Consider the following 19,014-nt stretch of genomic DNA (forward strand, 5'->3'; position numbering starts at 1 on the left):
AGTCCATACGAAATAAAGGTAAAGGCTACAGATTACAATGACGAGGTGCCAGGGGAGTGCACTGCTCCATCAGGAGGGCACAGGACCCCTTTCTTTTTGTGAAGGAAATGAAAGTAAGGTCAAAGATTTCCACCTAACGTGACAAATAGAAACTGGTAGTCTGGAGAATGTTGTAAACAAGCATTTTGGCTTCTTTGTCACTTCTGCTTTCTGGAACTCCTTATCTTTTTTTTGGGGACCCAACAGTACCTACCAAATTCCCCACTGCCAGAGCTTTTTTTGATGCAGTGGGGAGATATCACAGAGATGGCTGGTTTCTGGATGCACTGCATGTGCTCCCACAACACAGCAGATCTGCTGAAGTCGTTTATTCCTGTGCTCAGCTCCGGCCTTGCCCCCTGCAAGGTGTGCTGGGGTGTTGCCTTCCAGCTCATAAAAAAGGGGCCACCCCGCCCCCCAGAGGGATGGGTGACAGATAGTGGATGGGAAGATGTAGCCTGGTACCAGAGCAGTGCCTGGCTTTAGTTACCACCTAGGAGGCTAGGCTTGCATCCCAGCAAGCCCAAAAGCCCAGGCTTGGCTGCTCTCGCTAAAAACCAGACTCACAGACTGCCCCTGCAGGGGCCTTCCCCTGTGCCAGGTCACCTGGGAGCAAAATGAGGCCTTTTTGGCAGCCACAGGACTTCTCTTTTTCTTTTTTTTTTTCCCCTCTCATTGACCTCCCTTTAAACACACCACTTTGCCACCAGTCCAGAGGCTCTTGGAAAAGCCACCAGCTCCTTCCCAGCCTCTGTGGCAGTCGGCTTGCCAAGAAGCCCAGCCAGCTCTCAGCTGGCAGCGCTCCCACCCGCCAGGCCACCCTGCGGCCTCAGACAGCAGCCGGGGCTGCTCCCTGACCTCGGCCGGCTGCGGTGTGCCGGGATGGCCGGTGTTTTCTTTCCTAGGAAAGTCTTGGGCTGGGGCTTGCACAACAGGGCTGTAAAATGACCGAGCGCTGATGGGGCACCTTAGACCCCTGTACGTTGCCCGGATGATTTGCAAAGCAGCAGCTGCACCATCCCTGTGCTGGGCAGCCCTCTCAGGTCTCTCCTGCAGAGCTGAGGCTGCCAAGGCAGCATGCAGGAGGGCTCAGGCACCAAGATGGTTTGGCATCCATCCCGCTGCCGCAGGACGCCACGCTCCTCTGCCCACCTCACACACAGGAGCTTGGTGGCGTGGCTTGGGAAACCCTCTCCTCGCTGACCTCACAAAAAAAAAAATAAAAACTGCATGTTCTGAGGAAAATCAAACTTTAAACTACTTGATCGCCTCACCCCAATACTACCCGTTTTTCACCTATTTTTCACCCCGAACGTGCCCGCCCACCCGCACAGAAGACCCGCCCGCTGGCAGCCGCGCCTGCCCTTAGCCAAGATGGCTCCGCCCGCTCCACCGCCCCCTCGCGCCGACATGGCTGCCGGCCCCCTCGCGTCCTGCCCGGCGTTCGGGCGTGGTGGGGGTGAGTCCCGGCTCCGGGAGGGCTGGCTTTCCCTTTATCGTCCCCATTGCCACGTTTTGCTGTCTGTCGGGTGCTGCAGCACGCTTTTCTCCTCAACAGCGGGGGGAAGGTTTGTGGGGGATGGACATAAACACCTCAGCAGCCATGGCTTCCCCCCTCGGGGCTGTGGGGGTTCAGGCTCGTGGGGTCCTTGATTCCCCTTAGTCCCCTTCAGCTTGCTTTGTGTGGCTCCTGTTTCCCTTCTCTGCAAAGCACCCAGGGCTTTGGTCAGGCTGGAGCAGTAGTTGAAATACTGCATCTCTGTCTGCAGGAAAGGAGGAAAGAGACGAGGCTGATTCAAGAGGGCTCCTGTCCTCCATCCCCCCAAATGAGCTGAATGTGGCAGCCGGTAATGCCGGTGCCTCGCACCTTCCACCGTGCCCATCGTGTCCTGTGGATGCCATCTGCCCCCTGTATTTGTGCAGGAGCAACCACATGGATTTGTCTGGGAAGTTCCTGGTAGCAGCCGTGTGCCCCAGGCTGAGGGTGGTCTGAAGGCAAAGCCAGTTTCTTCTTGGAAGTATGTTTGTCCTAATCGTTTGCTTAAAATGTTGAGGCAATGGCAGAGGGTAGCAGCCAGGATTTGGTCTCCTGGACCTATGGCTTGTATCTGTACCCTGGATTTTGCTGCCCTCTTCCTGGTAAAGGCTTGATGTAAGCATGTGTTGGTATGTTAGTGTTGGTATGGAAGCACCACTAGATAAACTTGGTGTGGAAATAACTTGTGCATCCCCAAGTGGGAGGGAAGGGTGTCATCAGCAGTTTGCTTTACTTCTTTACGGGTTTTGAGTAAACAGCCCGTCTGGCAGCTTCTTGTAAGGGAAATCTTGGCTTTGTTTCTACCATGTACCTGCACCTTTCCAGGAGGTCTCCATCACCATCAAAAGATTTAAGGATGTTACTAGATTTGCTATTCCTGATTCCTAGAAAATATCTTTCTCTGCCAGACCTGACAAGCAGTGGTATGTGTGATGACTGACTGTTGACTTCAGCTGGTATATGCCTTTTGAAAGGTCACACCATCCAGTCAGCCTGATCAGCTGATGCAAAACATATAACCAGACTGTTTGTTTCATTCCAGCGAGCTGAGATTGACAAACCACGAAGAAGGAGGGGATACTGAAGCAGTGACAAGCTCTTTGCTCCTGGCATCTGTCCCAGCTGACTGCTCCAACATCAGTGCTGTTCCCAGGTATGGCACAGGGGTAATAGTGCGTCTCTTTGTGCGTCTGAAGGCCCAGGGCTGAGCTGAGATCTTGTTTGTCTTCACATACGAATCTCTCCATCAGTTCTGGAATTAGAACCACTGCAACCTTGGCTTACATTTCCTTACACGGTCAAAGTGCACTCTGAAGTTGGTGTGGAGACATGGAGGGAGCCGATCTAAGGGAGAACTTGGGGGGAGAGGGGAGTGATTAGTTTTAATTGGGAAGAACTGTCTGGACCTGATCATCACATGGCTACCCATGTTGTCAGCCCTGGTGTGGCAACGCAAGGAAAGAGGCTGGCAGAGGCAGCTAACAGAGAAGGCCAGAATCACAGCAGCCCACACGTATCAATGTTGGCCTCAGGCTTCTATGGTACTACACTAGCATCTCCTCTTGCTATAATCTCCCATTTTCCCTTGGAGGGATAGAGTTGTGGGTGTTTTGTTTGTTTCAGACCAAGGACTGAATTAGACTTCTGTAAAGTATTTACGTATTTAAAAAGTAGCACCAAGCAGGAAAACAAATTGGAGGTACGTTTCTTCTCTGTTTTCCTTATGCACAGATCATCAGTGATTTGGGGCGAGGAGAACCTTGTCTGTAAAGAAACTGGGGGAGGATTGTGTCCTTTGTTTTGTTTTTAATTTTCCACTCTGTTGTCTGTGGAAAGTTTCCATGAATGCACTGACCTTGCTCGTCCCTCCAACGCAAGGCAGCTGGGTTCCAGTATCACAGCCAATATCTTCACTCTGTTCATTAGCAGGTTGGTCAGCATTCTGCAACGGTCAGAGGTGTGTCTTAGCTACAAGTTTCTTCAGGACAGAAGCACCTGAGGAATTTATTTTTTTATTTTTTATTTTTATTTTATTTTTATTTTTTTTTATTTTATTTTTTAAATAAAAACCTCGTGGGGTTATTCACTTCATTTTTTCAATGCTTGTCACTTCTAGGGGTTTCTTTTGCCCCTGTGACTGTAGTGTTTATCACTGTTACAAAACCCCTGAGATAAAATTAAGAAAGCAGCATATTTTGTTATAAAAGAGGAAATAAATGAGAGTCTATAGGGTCCTGATCCATTGCCTGTCCGCTAGATCTGGTTTGTCTGCCCTACTGTTCTTTATCAAGATAGCACAAGGATACAGTTGGTGGAGGTGGCAGCGCAGAGACACAATCTGCTTTTTTTTTTTGTATTACATATAAGTAGACAAAACAGATGATGGAAGGAACGTGGGCAAAATCTCCTGCAGTCTCTGTAAGAGACTAAATTCACATCTAATGAGAAACATTTTTGTTCTGTCCGCATTTTTTTTCCCTGTGAAAAGCGTCATCTGTTACTTAAGTGAGGGAGAAGAACAAGATTTCAGCTCACATTTACCTCGCTCAGTCTCATTGTCATTCTCACTGTATGTGCTTAAGTGAAGCTCCTGCCTGAAAGTCTTGCTGGCATGAGGCCTTGCAGCAAGGCCTAGGTCAATTCCTATTTGGTGTTGCTACAAGTATAAGGCTGTAGTAAAGCTCTGCTGTGAATTGACTCGGTACTCTTCTAGAGCTGGAGCCTGACTGTACTTCTGGGAAGCCTCTAAGAAAGCCAGATATGCTGTGGGCTCCTAGTTATCCAATGTAGGGCTGAGGGGTGTGCTTTTTTTATTTTGTAACTTGCTCTTTTCTTAAATTTAGTACCAATACTCTAAAACAGCTTTTCTCAGCTCACAGAGCAGTACAGGAATGCCAGATTGTCTTTCGCTCAAATTTCATGCTCTAGAAACACTGCTCAATTGACTCCGTGTCTCTGCAGCAGGACCATGGAAGGAAAAGAGTCATCACCGAGCCATCACTCGGAGGAGAGCAGCGTATCAGACCTACCCTCTGTTTGTGACCTAGCAGAGATCTTCCAGCCTCCAAGCAGCACTGAGAGCAGTGAGGAGCCTTTTTGTTCTCTGGATACTTTTCCCTCTCCACTCCCAGGTAACAGCTTCTGCCTTCTCACGTGGTCTTTCCTTATCCAGTGCATTATCTGTGCACGTCATTGGAGTGAGTAACAGTGGTCTCTTACAGGTGTATCTGCCTTGTCTTAAAACACGGTTTACCAGAACTACAGTCCGTTCTAGCTTGACAGATGCAATATACATTGTGGGTTGATGAGACATAGGAGAGCAGTTCAGAGGATGCTCTCAGCTGCTAATGTTTTGATGACACTGTTTATTCATGTTTTGTGTGCTCTCAGAGGAAGAGGATTACTTGAACAAGCCCACAGAGCAATCGTACAGGCATCAGTAGGAATTACTGTCTCAAATTACTATTATTCAAGATAAATTCTTGCCTTGTGCTCTTCATGTGCTCACCACGTATCTTCCATTAGTGAGCTCGAGACATGGCCGTTGTAGCCTGTTGCTTGAATAATACAAGAGAGAATGTTTGCTTGTACTAAGACACGAATGTGATGAGCTGCTTCAGTTTAGCTCCTGGGAGACAGCAGTTTCCTTATTTGAAGGGGGCTGATTTCTGCAGAAATAGCATTTTAGACCAGCCACTACTCCAGGTTCTCAGGAGTAATGGCATATATGGGATCAACTGATGTCTGGCACATTCTGATTACTACATCCCTCAGCCTCACCGGCATGAATAGAATATATGTCAAGAAGTGTTAAATCAAAATGCAGTGGCCCAGTGACACTTCTGCCATATATTCGTACTGGCTGGGCTGAGGGGTGTAGTAATTATGTTTAATGTTGTGTGTGTGAATCTGATTGCAGATAATGTGGGAAGATGGTTTGTCAAGACAAATCTGCAGGCTGAGCAGGTGTAACGTGGCTGATAATACTTCTAATTACTTTGTAGTTTTAAGTAGTGTAAAAGTAGAGTTTGGCGCCTTGTCATCCTCGGGCACCAGGTGGCTTGTTTTGGCCTTGCAGAATCAAGAATTCTGCTTGGAATTAAATGCATGAGTTGTTTTTTTTATTGTTTGTTTTTTCAGTGGGGATACTGCTATTTAGTGTGCTAAACAGAGCAGCAGTGGGACCTACCAAACTAGTCTAGCTGTGTCGATGTTCACTACTTGCTTGTGCAGTCATCTTCACCTCTAATTGTGGGACATGCAGAACCTGTAAGAAAATCTGCAAATACTAGATACCAGTCTTTACTTGGTTTTCCTATGCGGACCAGGAAGTCACGTGTCTTAGGCTACTATTGCAAATTTTTCACAGTAAAGCCACGATGCATATATCATTAGAAGAATAATGAGTCTGGTTTGAGGTTTTGCATTATTTTTTGTGAATAAGTGTGCTGACCGCCGCTACAAGGAATGTCCTGAGCAAGCCTTTTTCCTCTCTCGTGAGGATGGGGAAGTTCCTGTAACGGTGGGACAGGCTGAAGGGCTTTTGTCTATTCAGATTTCCCAAGCCGTGTGTCACAGGTATGAAGAAGTTCTGGGAGCTGAGACAGTTACCGCGATGTGTAGGGCAGCTTAATTGCTCAAACACCCTTTAGTGTGTCTTGGGGCATCTGGACTTGATTGCTCTGATGAATGTGATGCACAGAAGAACGTTATGACCACTCCTCAGTCCTGAGACTGGGCTGGGGCATAGCAGTGGTGACGTTTGTGGAAATGAAGACATGCAGCCTGCAGCCCAGATGATAGCATTGGGCAGGTTGTTGGCAGTGTGGAGTATGTTGCTAAAGCTTGGTACCAAGGTATGCTGCAATGCCGGGCCCTTTACCCTTGCTGTCTCCATCACCCCCTGCTATTTTAAAGAATTCCAGATGTACTGAGAAGGACAGAATGGGCTTATGAGCCTTCTCCTTCACCACTTGTTTTGGAGACCCCTCACACGCAAAAAAAAAAAAACACACCACAATTGTGGTAACTGTGGGCTGCGCACTGTGGGATGGTTCCTTACCTTGTGCTCCTGGTAGTGAAATAACCAAGCGTCACATCAGACCCAGTTCGTGCTCTGAACATCTCAGTTCCTTTATAACAGCGTCAAACTGTTACGCGTGCCTGCTGAAACTCTTTTTTGATGCCACCTCAGCTGTCTAATCCATTGTGCTTGGTCAGCGTAGCAGAAAAAAGCAGGAGTCTTTTAAAAACGATCTGCCTTTGGCAGACTTTCTTGGACAAGCAAATTCTGTCTTGGGAAAGGAAGCTCCTTTGCTTGTTTGTATTTTCACATTGTAAACTGCTGCTGTGGCACGAAATAAATGGGGCTCCCTTGTGGCTATAGCTTGCACCCCTATAAGCTATGGGATCAGAAGACTTGGACAGTATGGGTAACGGGTCTTCTCATCAGACTTGAAAGAGTATTTTAGGGGTGGGGATCTTCCTCTGATTCAAAAGCACTTCCAAAAGGCCATTAGGTCTCCGGGAATGTGACAGCTTCCCTTAGCAAAGAAGCAGAGTGACAGCACAAGCTGTGTTACCTGACGTCTGTCACGAGCCGGACTGAGACTGACCAAAATATTGTGGCATCCCAGCCCCGGGAGTCGGAAGTGAACGTGGAGGTATGCCTACTGCCTGAGTCATTAGTAATTGATCTTATTAATCTGGAGAGTCTGCGTCACCTGTGACAGCAGAAGGTGGTTCCCATTAGTCAGGGAAACAGGGCCTCATGATAGCAGGTATCTCTAGGCGAGAACGGAGTAGTCCTGTGGAAAAACTGCTGAATATCTAAGTTATGGATGGATGAATGGCTTCAGGACTAGTGTGGGAGTGAGGGCTGTGTTCTCCTGACAGATAAGCTTGCTTTTAGCTGACTGTTGTTGTGAGCTCAAGTGTTTATGTAGCTGAGAAAATTAAATCGGATCGGTGAACTTTTGGCATGCTTCCTTTTTTCTTATACACCCCCTTACGCTGGAAAATAATTAAAGAAAAAAGAAATTCATTATTTATGGTGTTTCTGTTCTGCATCACTCTGCCTGGGTGGCTGTTGGCTAGAGCGTGTGGCCTTGGGGAGGGATGAGCCTCCTCGTGTGTCCTGTAGCTTCTCCTTTGGTCTCTTTGTCATGAAAAGTTGTTGGAAAGATCTGTCCTTAGGAGACTGGGTGGGTAGAGGGTGTCACCCAGTGGAAGGGAAAGATGGGTGGAAAATGTGGTGTCACAGGAACGAAGGAAATAGAGGAAGGATGACAGTAGAAGGGGAAGGATGGCAGTAAAAGGGGAAGGAGGGATTCTGAAGCAATCGAGTAGAGCAGGGAGACAAATAATTCACTGTGTGGTTGGAGAGGCTCGTGTATGTCTCAATAACGGCTAGCTCTCAGAAAAATGCCCGTCTGGGGGACAGAGGCTTCCAACCTTTAGTTACCCTCTCCAAAGTCACTACTTCTCTTGTTAGGGTTTGCTTCGCGTTTGAGCCCACGTGTTGGTTATTTTCCACGGGCTCCTGCGAGCTCTCTAAGACAGCAAGGATCCCAAAGCGGCCATGCTTCTTGCTCCTGCTCCATCCTTAGCGCTGGCACTGCTACTCAGGAAGCCACACGAGGAGGCAGCTCGGGGAATCGGTCCCCAACTGGCAGCCACGGGAATGTTTGTGGGGCTGAGATGGGGGGGACAGCTGCTCTTGCTGGCAGCAGCGTAGGAATATGGCAAGACGGAGCAGTCAGCAGCGTGCCCTCTCTTTCATGTGGGGTTACAGCCTTCCCAGAGTGGTGGCTTCTGGAAAAAGTAATGTTAGGGCATTAATCGCTTTTCCCCTGTGGGGAGCCGGGCTGTATGTTCCTTGTGATGGATGTTGTTCCTAGGCTTCCTTCAAACACAGGCTGTTCTTAACTCCTAGCGAGGGCATGGGGGAAGCGGCGCGGAACCGAAGAGCGTTTCTCTGTGGCCCGGATCCAGAAAAGCTTGGGTGAAACTGGTGAGTCTGAGCCGTGGCGCTGCTGCTGCTACTGTGCTAAAATCCTGAGGAGGGTAGACCTGAGCATGATGATACCCCAGTTTTAAAAATAAAAGCAATCATGGTTTGTGGACTGTTTGGGTTATGTTTTTTTATTTATTTTTTAGCCAACCAAGCACGTGTTAATCAAAGCAGAGATTTCCAGACTGACACAGCTCTCAGCTCTCTAGGCAATTGTGAGTTCTCTGAAGAAACGCTACACATCCCACTGAATTTACATGCTTAGTTTTGCAGCGAGTTGTGGTGTCTTTTATTAGCAACCGAGGAGTCGCATTAATGTCAGTGCATGTGTTTTGATGTGTCCTTAAATGCTCCCCCCTGTTTACCATGTCTACCTGCCTGTCAAGAGTTGCTTAATCTCTTTTGCAGAGCTGGGTTGTGTTTACTGAAGAAGCCTGGCATGGTTTATGCTTTTTCTGTACGGGAGTTGTGCACAAGTGCTGACGTAGAAGCTGAAAATGAAAGGGGCAGGCTGTACTTTTCATGTCAGCAGCAACCTTTCAGGGCTGGCACTTGACGGGTGCTTGGAGATAGAGTTCAGCCCAGAACTCGGTGTATTCATTCATTGTTTGGTATAGAAATTACAGCTTGGCTGTTCGAGCCACCACTGTTACCAGAAGTAGCAGAATTTCCAGAATGGTTTTTTGTCTGCCCTTGCTGAGGACAGCCAGAAGACTGAAGACCTTTATATAAGGTCTCATTTAAGAGGTCAGTGTTAGCTTTTTATATCCCAAACATATGTGATCTTTTGAATCACTTTCAGAAGGTTCCACAGCTGTGCTAAAAAAAGGCTTTTTCTTGTACTCCTGGCTGCCGTAGTTAGATACAGAAACTTCTGCCAGTTTCCCTTTATCCCAGAGACGCAGACTGCCCAGAGAGTATCTTGCTTTTTGGCTTGATGCGAAGATGAAGCCGAGGGTACTGTACAAAGGGGGTTTGTGCTAGTACGAAAAGTCATCTTGGACTGCAGGAAGATAACATTCTCCCACTTGCAAATGCACTTCCGATTGAACTGTGAGCCCAAACGCCTTCAGAAATAATTGTTTTTTTCCTAGGTGGATGACCTGTGCAGAACTGCTTTTGACTGGCTGAAGCTTGTGGCCCCTGTTTTGAGAATTACTGGATTTTCATCGGTTATGCTTTGTTTCCTGCTGCCCTCTAGTGAGCAGTGTTACTCATTTACGGTGCTACCAACCTTAACGTGCTTGGAGCTGATGGGCTGAAGGCTTTTTTTTTCACCTGGTGCAGATGTATGCTGCTGTAGTGAGCTCAGTCCTGTGGCAGCTGTCTGCCACTGAGAAAAGATGCTAACCAGTTCCCAAGGCAGATGTGGGAATACTTCTGAGGAGGGTTGGCTGCTCACTGTTTAGTGCATGGTCCTTGGCATAATGTGGCTTATTTTGCCAGTAGGTGAAATATTTGTTTTTGTCCAGGAATAGCCTTCCTACATCTGTCTATTACAGCCATACCAGGATTTGATTCTGTTATGGGAAAGAAGAGTCTTTAAAGATTGGTGGTTATACTATTTTTGGGGTGTAGCTGTCACTTCTTTGCCTTCCCAAAGGTTCTGTTTTTAGCAACTTGCTCTTCTTTTATCCCTGATACTGGTGTAAGCATCAACTTGTTTGTCAAGGTAGGTGATTTGTTTAGCTTAGCAAAAGCAAAAAAGCACCCGTGTTCAAGCAAGAACGTGTACTTGTTTATTTATGATTTCTAACCACGTACACTCAAATATAATCAAAATATTAGATTTTTCTTAAAACCCTACTCTTTTCAATAGAAAACCACGGGGAAATGTTTCAGATCCTAATAATTTTATATAGACCTGGTGATCAAGTGGGGCAGATGCTCAGCTGATGTGAATTTATCCAGCTCCTCTGAAGTCGTGGCCAGGCCCACAGGTGTGGTAACTCTGCAGCTTCAGTGAGTTTGGCAGGGTTAGCTCTGTGGCACGGTTGTGTTGAATATTGGACGAAGCTGCAAAGTAGAATTCATGCTACGTGACATAAAAGGAATACAGGGGAACTTCATGACACAAAATGAAGTGCTCAGCACCACTCTGAAGGTCTCTGCATCTTTTATAAATTAATTTTTCAGGCATGTTATATAAAGCATCCAGCCAAAAATAAATCCTGGATGAGAAAAAGCTGGTGCTTTGTTCTGCACAGACTGGAGAAGAAAACTAATCCTATTTTAAGGAGAATTAAAGCACTCTCCTTATAAGTAAGGGAAGAAAAACTGGGGCACGTGACTTGCCTTGTAGATTTCAGTGTCTCAGGGTACATCTGTGTTCTGTGAAAATCAGCTGTTTTTGCTAAACCATTACTAATCAGAAATCAAGTACAGAGGAGCGTTTTGGTAAGGAAGACAGGGAGTGCTGCTCACACACTGAAGTTCTCTGATTAGATTTTGGGGTTCTGTGCTTAAAGGAAAGCTCGGAGGTTTGGCTGTCAGAGGTGTTGAGGAACAACTCTAGTGCAACTAGTGCTGTGGTCCGAGGTTTTCTGTTGACTTATTTGGAATTGCATCTTATGCTCAGAGTGAGTTTTATTCAGCTACTCATCTATTTTTTTTTTCCCTCCAGAATTAGAGGATTTTGTAGGTTTGCTCTTTAGGCCCGGAGTTTCAGCTGTACCACCTATCTAACTACTAAGCTATTGAGTATAGAAAGGAGCATGTGTTCTGTGTGTTATCCCTGAATCCTTCAGAAGTGCTGGCAAAGCACAGACTTCGGGGGACCATAAGTGTTGTTTGTTTCATTCATCTTTTTCAATTACATGTGTAGGTTAATGAAACCCTTTCTAGCCTCTCCGTGTACAGGAAAAACCAGAAGGGGTTGATTTTCAGTATTGCCGTTAAACTTTGCACGGCAGAGTGGTAGAAGATTTCGTTTCCTCCCTAAAGCCAATTCTGAGAAGTTGCTTATCAGTTTTACGGCTGGGTGCTATTCCTTGTACTGAGAACTGCTGCGCGATGACTGCAGAGCTGGGTGCTGGTGGCCCATCCCCACTGCAGCTGTAGGAGTGGGCCTGACCTGTAAGGAATTGCTTACTTAATGAATCGCCTGTTGTCCCTCAGTGTGACAGAGTATTTGTGGAAGGTGATGGGGGTGCTGTTTTTTTTAAAGTTGTATGTATGCATCTGCTTGTGGTGCTGGATTTACGGCTTCAGACCTGGAGGAAATTTACTCTGACAGGTAAGGACTGATCAAGAGCTCTGTGCATCTCCCAGCTGGTGGCAGCTACTGCTGGTTCGGGTCTGCGGAGCACAGGCCTGCCAAGAGGCTGTGGTGTCTTGTTCTTGTCCCTGTGCATCACTTGGGTGGCTGGTGAGCTCTGCGGGCGAGGGACCGTGCTGTGCTCTGAAGCTGCGTGCTGCCGAGGACAGGGTGTCTCCGTCCTTCCTCTAGGATAACAGAAGAGCCCAGCTGTGCACCTCCCTGAGCCAGGTACAAAGAATTGTTCTCTTAAACTTTTGAAGGAAGTTCATTTAGTCCTTGTTTGGCCAGAGAAGGTGAAACAAGGTGCAGGGCAGGGAACAGTAAGTACTCCAACAGAACCAGCAAGGCATGAGTCAGGTTATACGTTAATCCCATTCACCGTTGAGAACAAGCTGTGTTTCTGAAGTAGCTTGTAACTCTGGGTTATTTTCCAATTTTAAATGTAAAGTGCACATGTCACAAAGATGATGTGGGGTTGTTGTGGTGCGCTGCGTGATCTAGAGCCCTGATGTCGAGCTGCCAAATGTGCTTGTACGAAGCAAGGCTTAGGAAAGGGATGCACGTTTCTGCATCCCTTATACTACTAAAATATCTTTTTAGTGATGCTTTTGTCTTCCTGTGTGCAGAAGCGTGTGGGGTTATTTTATTTTTTTCAGACACCATTCACTTTGTGGAAATTTCTCTTAAATGCTTCCAACTCCTCATGTACAAGTGCTGAGCCACCTTGCTGAGAAGACATGAGGTGTCAGTCTGACTGAACAGGCCTCACACAAGTGACCTTTGGATTTATGCAGGTTGGTCAGTTAGAGTTGATGCACAATAGAACGGGCAGCATCTTGAAAATGTGAAATGCTGAACAGGGTAGTATGAGAGCCGTCAGAGTGGAGATTGTTCGGGTGGTACCTTGTCTTCAGCAGCAGGTACCAGTGCTGTTGGAAGAGCAGGGCAAGCAGAAGTGATCCTGTCACTGCAAGCCTGTAGCTTGCCAGGACTCCTGATCTAGGAGCCACAGACACATCACTGTGTCAGTGGCTCCTGATTAATGGGCCTTCATGGAATTTGTCTGACTTTTTGTGGACACCACCTCACCTTGTGGGAGAGGGGCTGTGGGGGAGCACTGGCTTTGTGTCTTCGACTTCCTTGGCCCCCCTGAATCTCCCGAGTTCCTACAGGTTGAGAAACGGTGAATGATGGCTGCTGTTTCCTTGTCCAAACCATTTGTGATCTTACAGACATCGTACAGTTTCTCTCTGCAGAATTCTTTCCAGGCTAAAGCAGCCTGGTGTATTAGATTTTTATGTCACAGAAAAGCCATCCTGTGACTTCAGCTATCTTTGGTCTGTCCCTTACTGTGTCCTTTCCAGCTTTTCATTGATCTTGTAGGGACATGGGGCAAGAACTGTGCACAGTGCAATGTCTGTGACATGGCTCAGAGCAACCTATCAAGGTGCTGTAGTCCTTGCTTTTAGCTCTTTGTGCATCGTTTTGCTTGGTGGTTTTATTGCCTCCCTGCTTTGGTAGCTGTGTTAGAGGAAGGAGAAGTTTTCCTTGCAGGGCACTGAGCTGTGCCTGAGTTGATCCAGTGATCTGAAAAGGTGCTCTCTTGAAAGGTTTCTTACTGGCTGGTAATATAAGTTGAGGAGCTCTGCAGGTAGGTCAGAGTTGTCCTTTTTGCTCTTTTTCTGGTCTTTTCGCTCACTGCAGTCTGCTCACATGCTTTGCTCTCTTCTTTCCTTCCCTTGTAACATCCCTTGCTTTTGTGCTTTCACTCCCTTGTCTATTCAGTGCTAACTCATGGTGTTTTTCCCCCGACATTCCTCCATTGTGTGTGCATTGCCATGAACCCGCCATCATCCAAAAACAGCATGGAAATATTTACTCTGTCAGCCTATATTTAAAGATTAGAAATCCTAAATGCCATCCCCTTACCCTCTGCTGTGTGCTGGGTCTTCAGCTTGATCCTAAGTCAAGCGTTAGTGCTGGATATTTATTTCGGGAAACTTCATGGCTTTTATTGGCTTTACTTCCAAAGCCCTGCTGGCACAGTTTTCAATAAGATGTTTGCTCAGCACACGCCTTTGATGTTTGCTGTGCTTGTAGTCCTTGTGTTTTCTGAGGTGCTTTTCTGGTTTTTCCTGGTTATAAGGCTCTAGGGTCCGGCTTAGGCTTTGAAATGGCAAAACGAAAATGTGAAGACAGTGTTTTAGTGATTTTCAAAGGTCAGGCAGGCCTAGGAGTCAGGTTCAGGAAATTAAATGTGATCCTGCTTCGGAAGCAAGCGCAGGGATTTACTGAATGTCGAGTGAGGAGGGCAGCCTGTATCTGTATAAAATGCCAGGACAGCAAGCCATTATTGGTGTGCGTTTCAGAAAGGAGACTGCGTGAGGGCTGTACCTGCTTTCAGGTTGCAACGCAGCTAATTTCATGATTATAACGTGCATTTGTAGCTTTACTTAAAGCTCCATCTACTGGAGGCAAATGATTATGGATGCTTTCCCTTGCGCTGACAGCAGCCTGGCTGTTAACTATGGATGATCTAATTCATAAAGAGGGCACACAGGGCATATGCAAAGATATATACGCATATATATGTGTGTGTCTGACATATATTAGGTCTCATTAATCTTTTACCAGTTCTGTGGTGTGAGAGGGGACCTGGCTGACTTGCTGCTGCTGCCAGCTGCGCTGTCAGTGCCAGATAGAGAGGCACACAGAGCTGCGTCTGCAAACCTCGGGGACTGGGGGCTTTTCTTTTCATCTCGCCTTGCTCTGTGGCAGTGGTGTAATAGTCCCCGTGGGCCTTTTCTCCCTTATCTTTATCTAAACTGTCATTCCAATCCCGGGCTTTTATTTCTCTCATTATAGCTATCTGTGTTTGTCTATCGCTGTGACCTAATCGAATTCCAGCTGCAGTAATTTCATTATGGCAATTGTTACTCAGGTGGCTGCAAGGCAATTTTGTACATATGTATGCCAATGCTATTTTATCTTCCCAGACTGCCTAGTGAGCCTTAGCTGTTTAAATAAGGAATTAAGTCCTGGACATAAATGACAGAGAACGAGACTTCGTTCAGTTCTTTATGAATCGTTTTCTATCCTCTGAAGTGCAAATGTGGACTTCGAGATGGAAAATTGTAGGTCAGGAGCAGAAGCCACCTGAGTGTGTTTTTTACAGAAGAATGAGAGCGAAGTTTAGGCTGTATAAAGCCTGTCCCTTTCAACTGTCACTTGCAACCACTGTGCTGCCATTAAATATTGTGGGGGCACATCAGAACTTCTAAATAAAAGAAGACCTGAATAATTATTATCGACAAAGATCCAGGCTGATACCAGGCCGGGATGGTAGCCACATGCTCCTGGCTATGCAAAGCTCTGGAGCACGGTGTGGACGTGGCCAAAAAGCTCATCCTTGTTTTGGGTTCCTCCTTAATGGATGCTTCCCTGTTCTGTAAATAGGTTTTTAGCTGAGTATGTAGTACAGAGTTTCTTCTGTGTTGAAGACTTGTTTTTTTTGCAGTCCTACTCAGCTTTTCCGAAATCACTAGATCTGTTCCTTGGAGCCATCAGTGGAGGTGGATCTGTCCTGGAGCAACTGGAGGCCAGACGTTGGCAGTGGACTGATGCTGCTGGAAGGAGCAAAGCATTTACTGAAGTTAACGGTCACCCAAAAGACGAAGGTCCACTTGGGATGGCTGCCCTCCCTACACTGAGCTCCCATCTGAAACGAGTTTGTTTATAAATGATCTTCAGTTGGGCTCCAAAATCTTCAAGGAAGCACTTGATGTATTAATGCATCTGTGAGGCATCTGGTATGTTTTTGGTAACCAGCATGGAAGCCGTGGCCTAGAATGGTTTTTCAGCTAGCAAATATCATTTCTTGGCTAGTTCCTCAGGAGCGTGACTCCAGAATACGTTAACATCAGTGGTCCCGGTGTTGTGCACTGTTGTTCTTCCATGCATTTAATGCCTAGCTGCATGGAGGTTTTCTGAATGCGCCAGAGTGCTGGAGTCTGGCCTGTCATGGCACGAACCTCTGGCTTGTCGCAGGCAGGGAGATGGGGCTGGAGATTCTTGTTTCTCCTGTGCCATCAGATTCCCTTGAATTTTATAAGAGAAATGCCTTGCCTTGCCTCACCTGCTTGATTTTGCCCAGGGACTGTTTTTACCACCTGCTCCTCACTCAGGCGAGGAGCTTTGCACAGGCAAGGAGAACCATTTCTTCACGTGGTTTGGATGGTCTTCACATGGTTAGGATGGAAAGCCCTCTTTCAGAGAGTCTCATCTGCATCCTAGCCTGACTCCATCCCTTCAGCAATATTGTGGCTCTATGCAGGGATGCTGAAGTGTCAATAGAAAGGATATGGGGTGAAACCAAGTGCACAATTCAGGAAAGGGAAACAGGAAATTCAAGTATCCATGAGGTTGAAGGACAGGTGGATCCTATGGAAAAAGGGTTTTGTTGTTTAATCTGTCTCTAGGTTTGATTCATTTTTCTCACTGTTTCAAAGCCGAGAAGCTCTAGGAACAATCCTGATGTTACTTTTGGTCAGGAGGGGCACGGGAAGACTGAAAGCAGTGATGGAGGGAATATTTTACACACCGGTGGGTGCTGGCCAGCACTTCCTCTTTCCCTGTCACCTCGGGGGACACCATTTTAATTGCAGCACATTTCTTTGCTACTGGGGAGAAAAAGTTTTTCTAAGAGAAGCATCTTTTGCAGGAAACAACTTCAGTGGAACTCCAATTTTCTTTAACAACTGGGGAGGAGTAGATACAAAGCAGTCCTGAGCCTGTAAGTCAGTGGAAGCCTGTGCTTTTTGTAGTGGAGTGCTACAGTGGTACAATGACAGCAGCCATGAAACGTGCTGGTGTACATGTGAAAGTTTCCAATCACTTTGGAGCGCAAGAGTTGCTGTACAACTGAAACTTTTCCACCAAATCTGTTTTTTTTTTTTTTTTCAGTGAAGAAAAATGAAAATGCATACCTTGAATCCTTAGGCCGATGACATAACTGGACAGAGTTGTATGGGAGTGTGACTGTTCCTGTTTTTGTGACGCTTTATGGGGTCGTTTTATCTTTATTAGTCATTTTTGTGGGGCTCCTAAGATGTTGGTTCCTTTCTTTTATAATAAAGCTGCTCTTTGCAGCTTAGCATTAACGGTCTTGTTGCAGTGCAGATACTGCAAAAATGACCGAAGACATGTGTCTGCGTTGAGCAGCCAGCGATGACAAAACACGAAGTGGCTGTGATAACCTTGTTATGTAAAGCCAGCATTACCATTCCCTGCTGTCTGCAGAGCGTACTTTGGTCTCTCAGCTTGTCAGCTGCATCACTCCGTGTGTGGGTGGCGAAGTTCTGCGAAAACAGCTTAAAATCCCAATTTAAATCATGAAGGATGTGTCTGGTTGGGACAGAACAGTGAGAAAGAGCAGTTTGCCTTGGAAAGCCATACTGGAGCCATCCCCAGCCAGCCAGCTTATTCCTCTCATGTGCCTGGCACAGGTTAGTTTGGGCATTTGGGGGCACAGTGCAGCTGCATCGGCCTGAAATGCAGCTGTGCCCCCCCCCCCGTAAGGATGCTTCAGGGCTTCCAGTTTTCTCTGAGCTTCACGCAGCGCACATTTGCTCAGATGCTTCGGGGTGCATCACCTGTGGTCCAGCTCTGAGTAGCATTTGTAGTTTAGAGGGAGATTTAATACTCCAGTCATATGCTTAGGTAACAAATGTGAATCTTCAAATCTCTTTAGAAAGCTGTTGTTTCCATTTTTGTTCTCTTAAACTTGCTGGTTTGCTGGCAGTGCCTTTCCTTTCTGATTTCTGATTTTCTCCAGCGTGTGCCTTCTTGACGGATGCATATCTTAGCTGCCCTGCACCCGGCCTTGCTGCTCCCATGGAAAAGCTTTGCCTTCCGCTGCACCCCGTGGAAAGGCAGAGGTTTGCATCGTGCCCCATGTTTGAGCATGTTTGTGCGTGAGTTCCTCCCACTCTGCCGCTGCTTTTATGTAATCCGTCATGGTTACTGCTGAGATAGCAAACAGTCTCCCGGAGCTGCATAAATAAATAATCAGGGATGTTCTTTTATTTCCAATTTACAGGGATAGCTTATGTAAGCAACATGTGCCAGAGCACCACATGCAGAAATACGGATGTCTCTTGAGCTCATCTGAATGTCGTTGAGATAAGCTGTATGAGCCTACGTGAAGTACCTGCAAGGCCTGAGCCACTGAGCTTGTACAGTAATGAAGGCTGTCTCCTTGTTACTGTATTGGCAAGATTTTTACTTTGTTTTTTTTTTTTTTTAAATTCCCCCCCCAGTCTGTTTCTAAAAGTAGAGAATTTTGCCTTGTGGTTTGTCAGTCACGTATCCTGTTAACACAAAACACCTTGGAGGACCCCCCCAGAGGCCTAAATCTTCTGTATGAAGCTCAGCCTTTTTTAGGCATCTGTTAAGCAATCAACCATTTCTGCACAGTCTGGCTTTCTCCTTTTCACTGGAGGCTTTCACTGCACCCATCTCTATCATTCAAACCTTTTCTCAGGCATATGGTATGCTAGAAAAATGAGCTAGAGTTTTTGGACCCAAAAGGTTGCGCACTGAAAATTGTCATTGAAGTGCAGCGAGAGGAGACGAGATGCATCTGCCCTGATTGCTGCGATCTCGTATTGCTTCTGAATTGATTCCTTGACCTCATAGCTTCTTTTAGATGCTGCTGTAAATTGGCAATAGAGAAACACATCTGGGGAATCCTCTGTGGCTGGCGGCAGGGAGGAGGAAAGAGGGAAGCTGTTCAGCCTTGCTGCGCTCCCTGGGCTTGGCTAAGCAGCGAGGCCAGGCTGACTGCTGTGAGAGGAGGCAACTTGTTCCAGCCCAGTGCTGCTGTGGGAAATTTGGAGCAAGAGCCAAGCAGGAGGCTGTCTGTGGGCAGGGATGCCTTTGTTTCCCGTGCGTGAGCAGAGCTTGCGGCGGATCCAGTGCCTGGAGCCTTGCAGGGGATGCTCTGTGACAAGGTAGGACGTCGTGGTGCTGCCTGGACAGCCGTGAGCAGCTGCTGACTTCTTACTCTCTGCAGTGATGTGGCCTGGATTAATCCCAGGATTGTGGGGATCACTGCGGAGTTGTTTCCTGCTCTTTTCCTTGTAGTTATTTAGTCCTGGCCTTTGAATT

The 19,014-nt window shown here is 46.8% G+C and overlaps 1 protein-coding gene across 5 annotated transcripts in view; it reads left to right on the plus strand.

The window, feature by feature from the left end:
* The first annotated feature begins 1,359 nt into the window (after positions 1–1,359).
* Positions 1,360–19,014, plus strand: part of CHGB (chromogranin B) — a 69,843-nt gene continuing 52,188 nt past the window's right edge. The window contains exons 1-4 of one of the 5 annotated variants that reach the window (XM_083832175.1): positions 1,860–1,886; positions 1,963–2,057; positions 2,619–2,729; positions 4,538–4,707. In XM_083832175.1, coding sequence (XP_083688301.1) covers positions 1,875–1,886; positions 1,963–2,057; positions 2,619–2,729; positions 4,538–4,707 — 388 coding nt within the window. In that variant the 5' untranslated portion in view covers positions 1,860–1,874. Of the gene's footprint in view, positions 1,608–1,859; positions 1,887–1,962; positions 2,058–2,618; positions 2,730–4,537; positions 4,708–19,014 lie in introns of those variants that run through there. The other 4 variants (XM_083832176.1, XM_083832177.1, XM_083832179.1 and 1 more) reach the window with 4 other exon arrangements.

The sequence above is a fragment of the Anser anser genome, assembly GCF_964211835.1.
Source record: "Anser anser genome assembly, chromosome: 3".
Lineage (NCBI taxonomy): Eukaryota > Metazoa > Chordata > Aves > Anseriformes > Anatidae > Anser > Anser anser.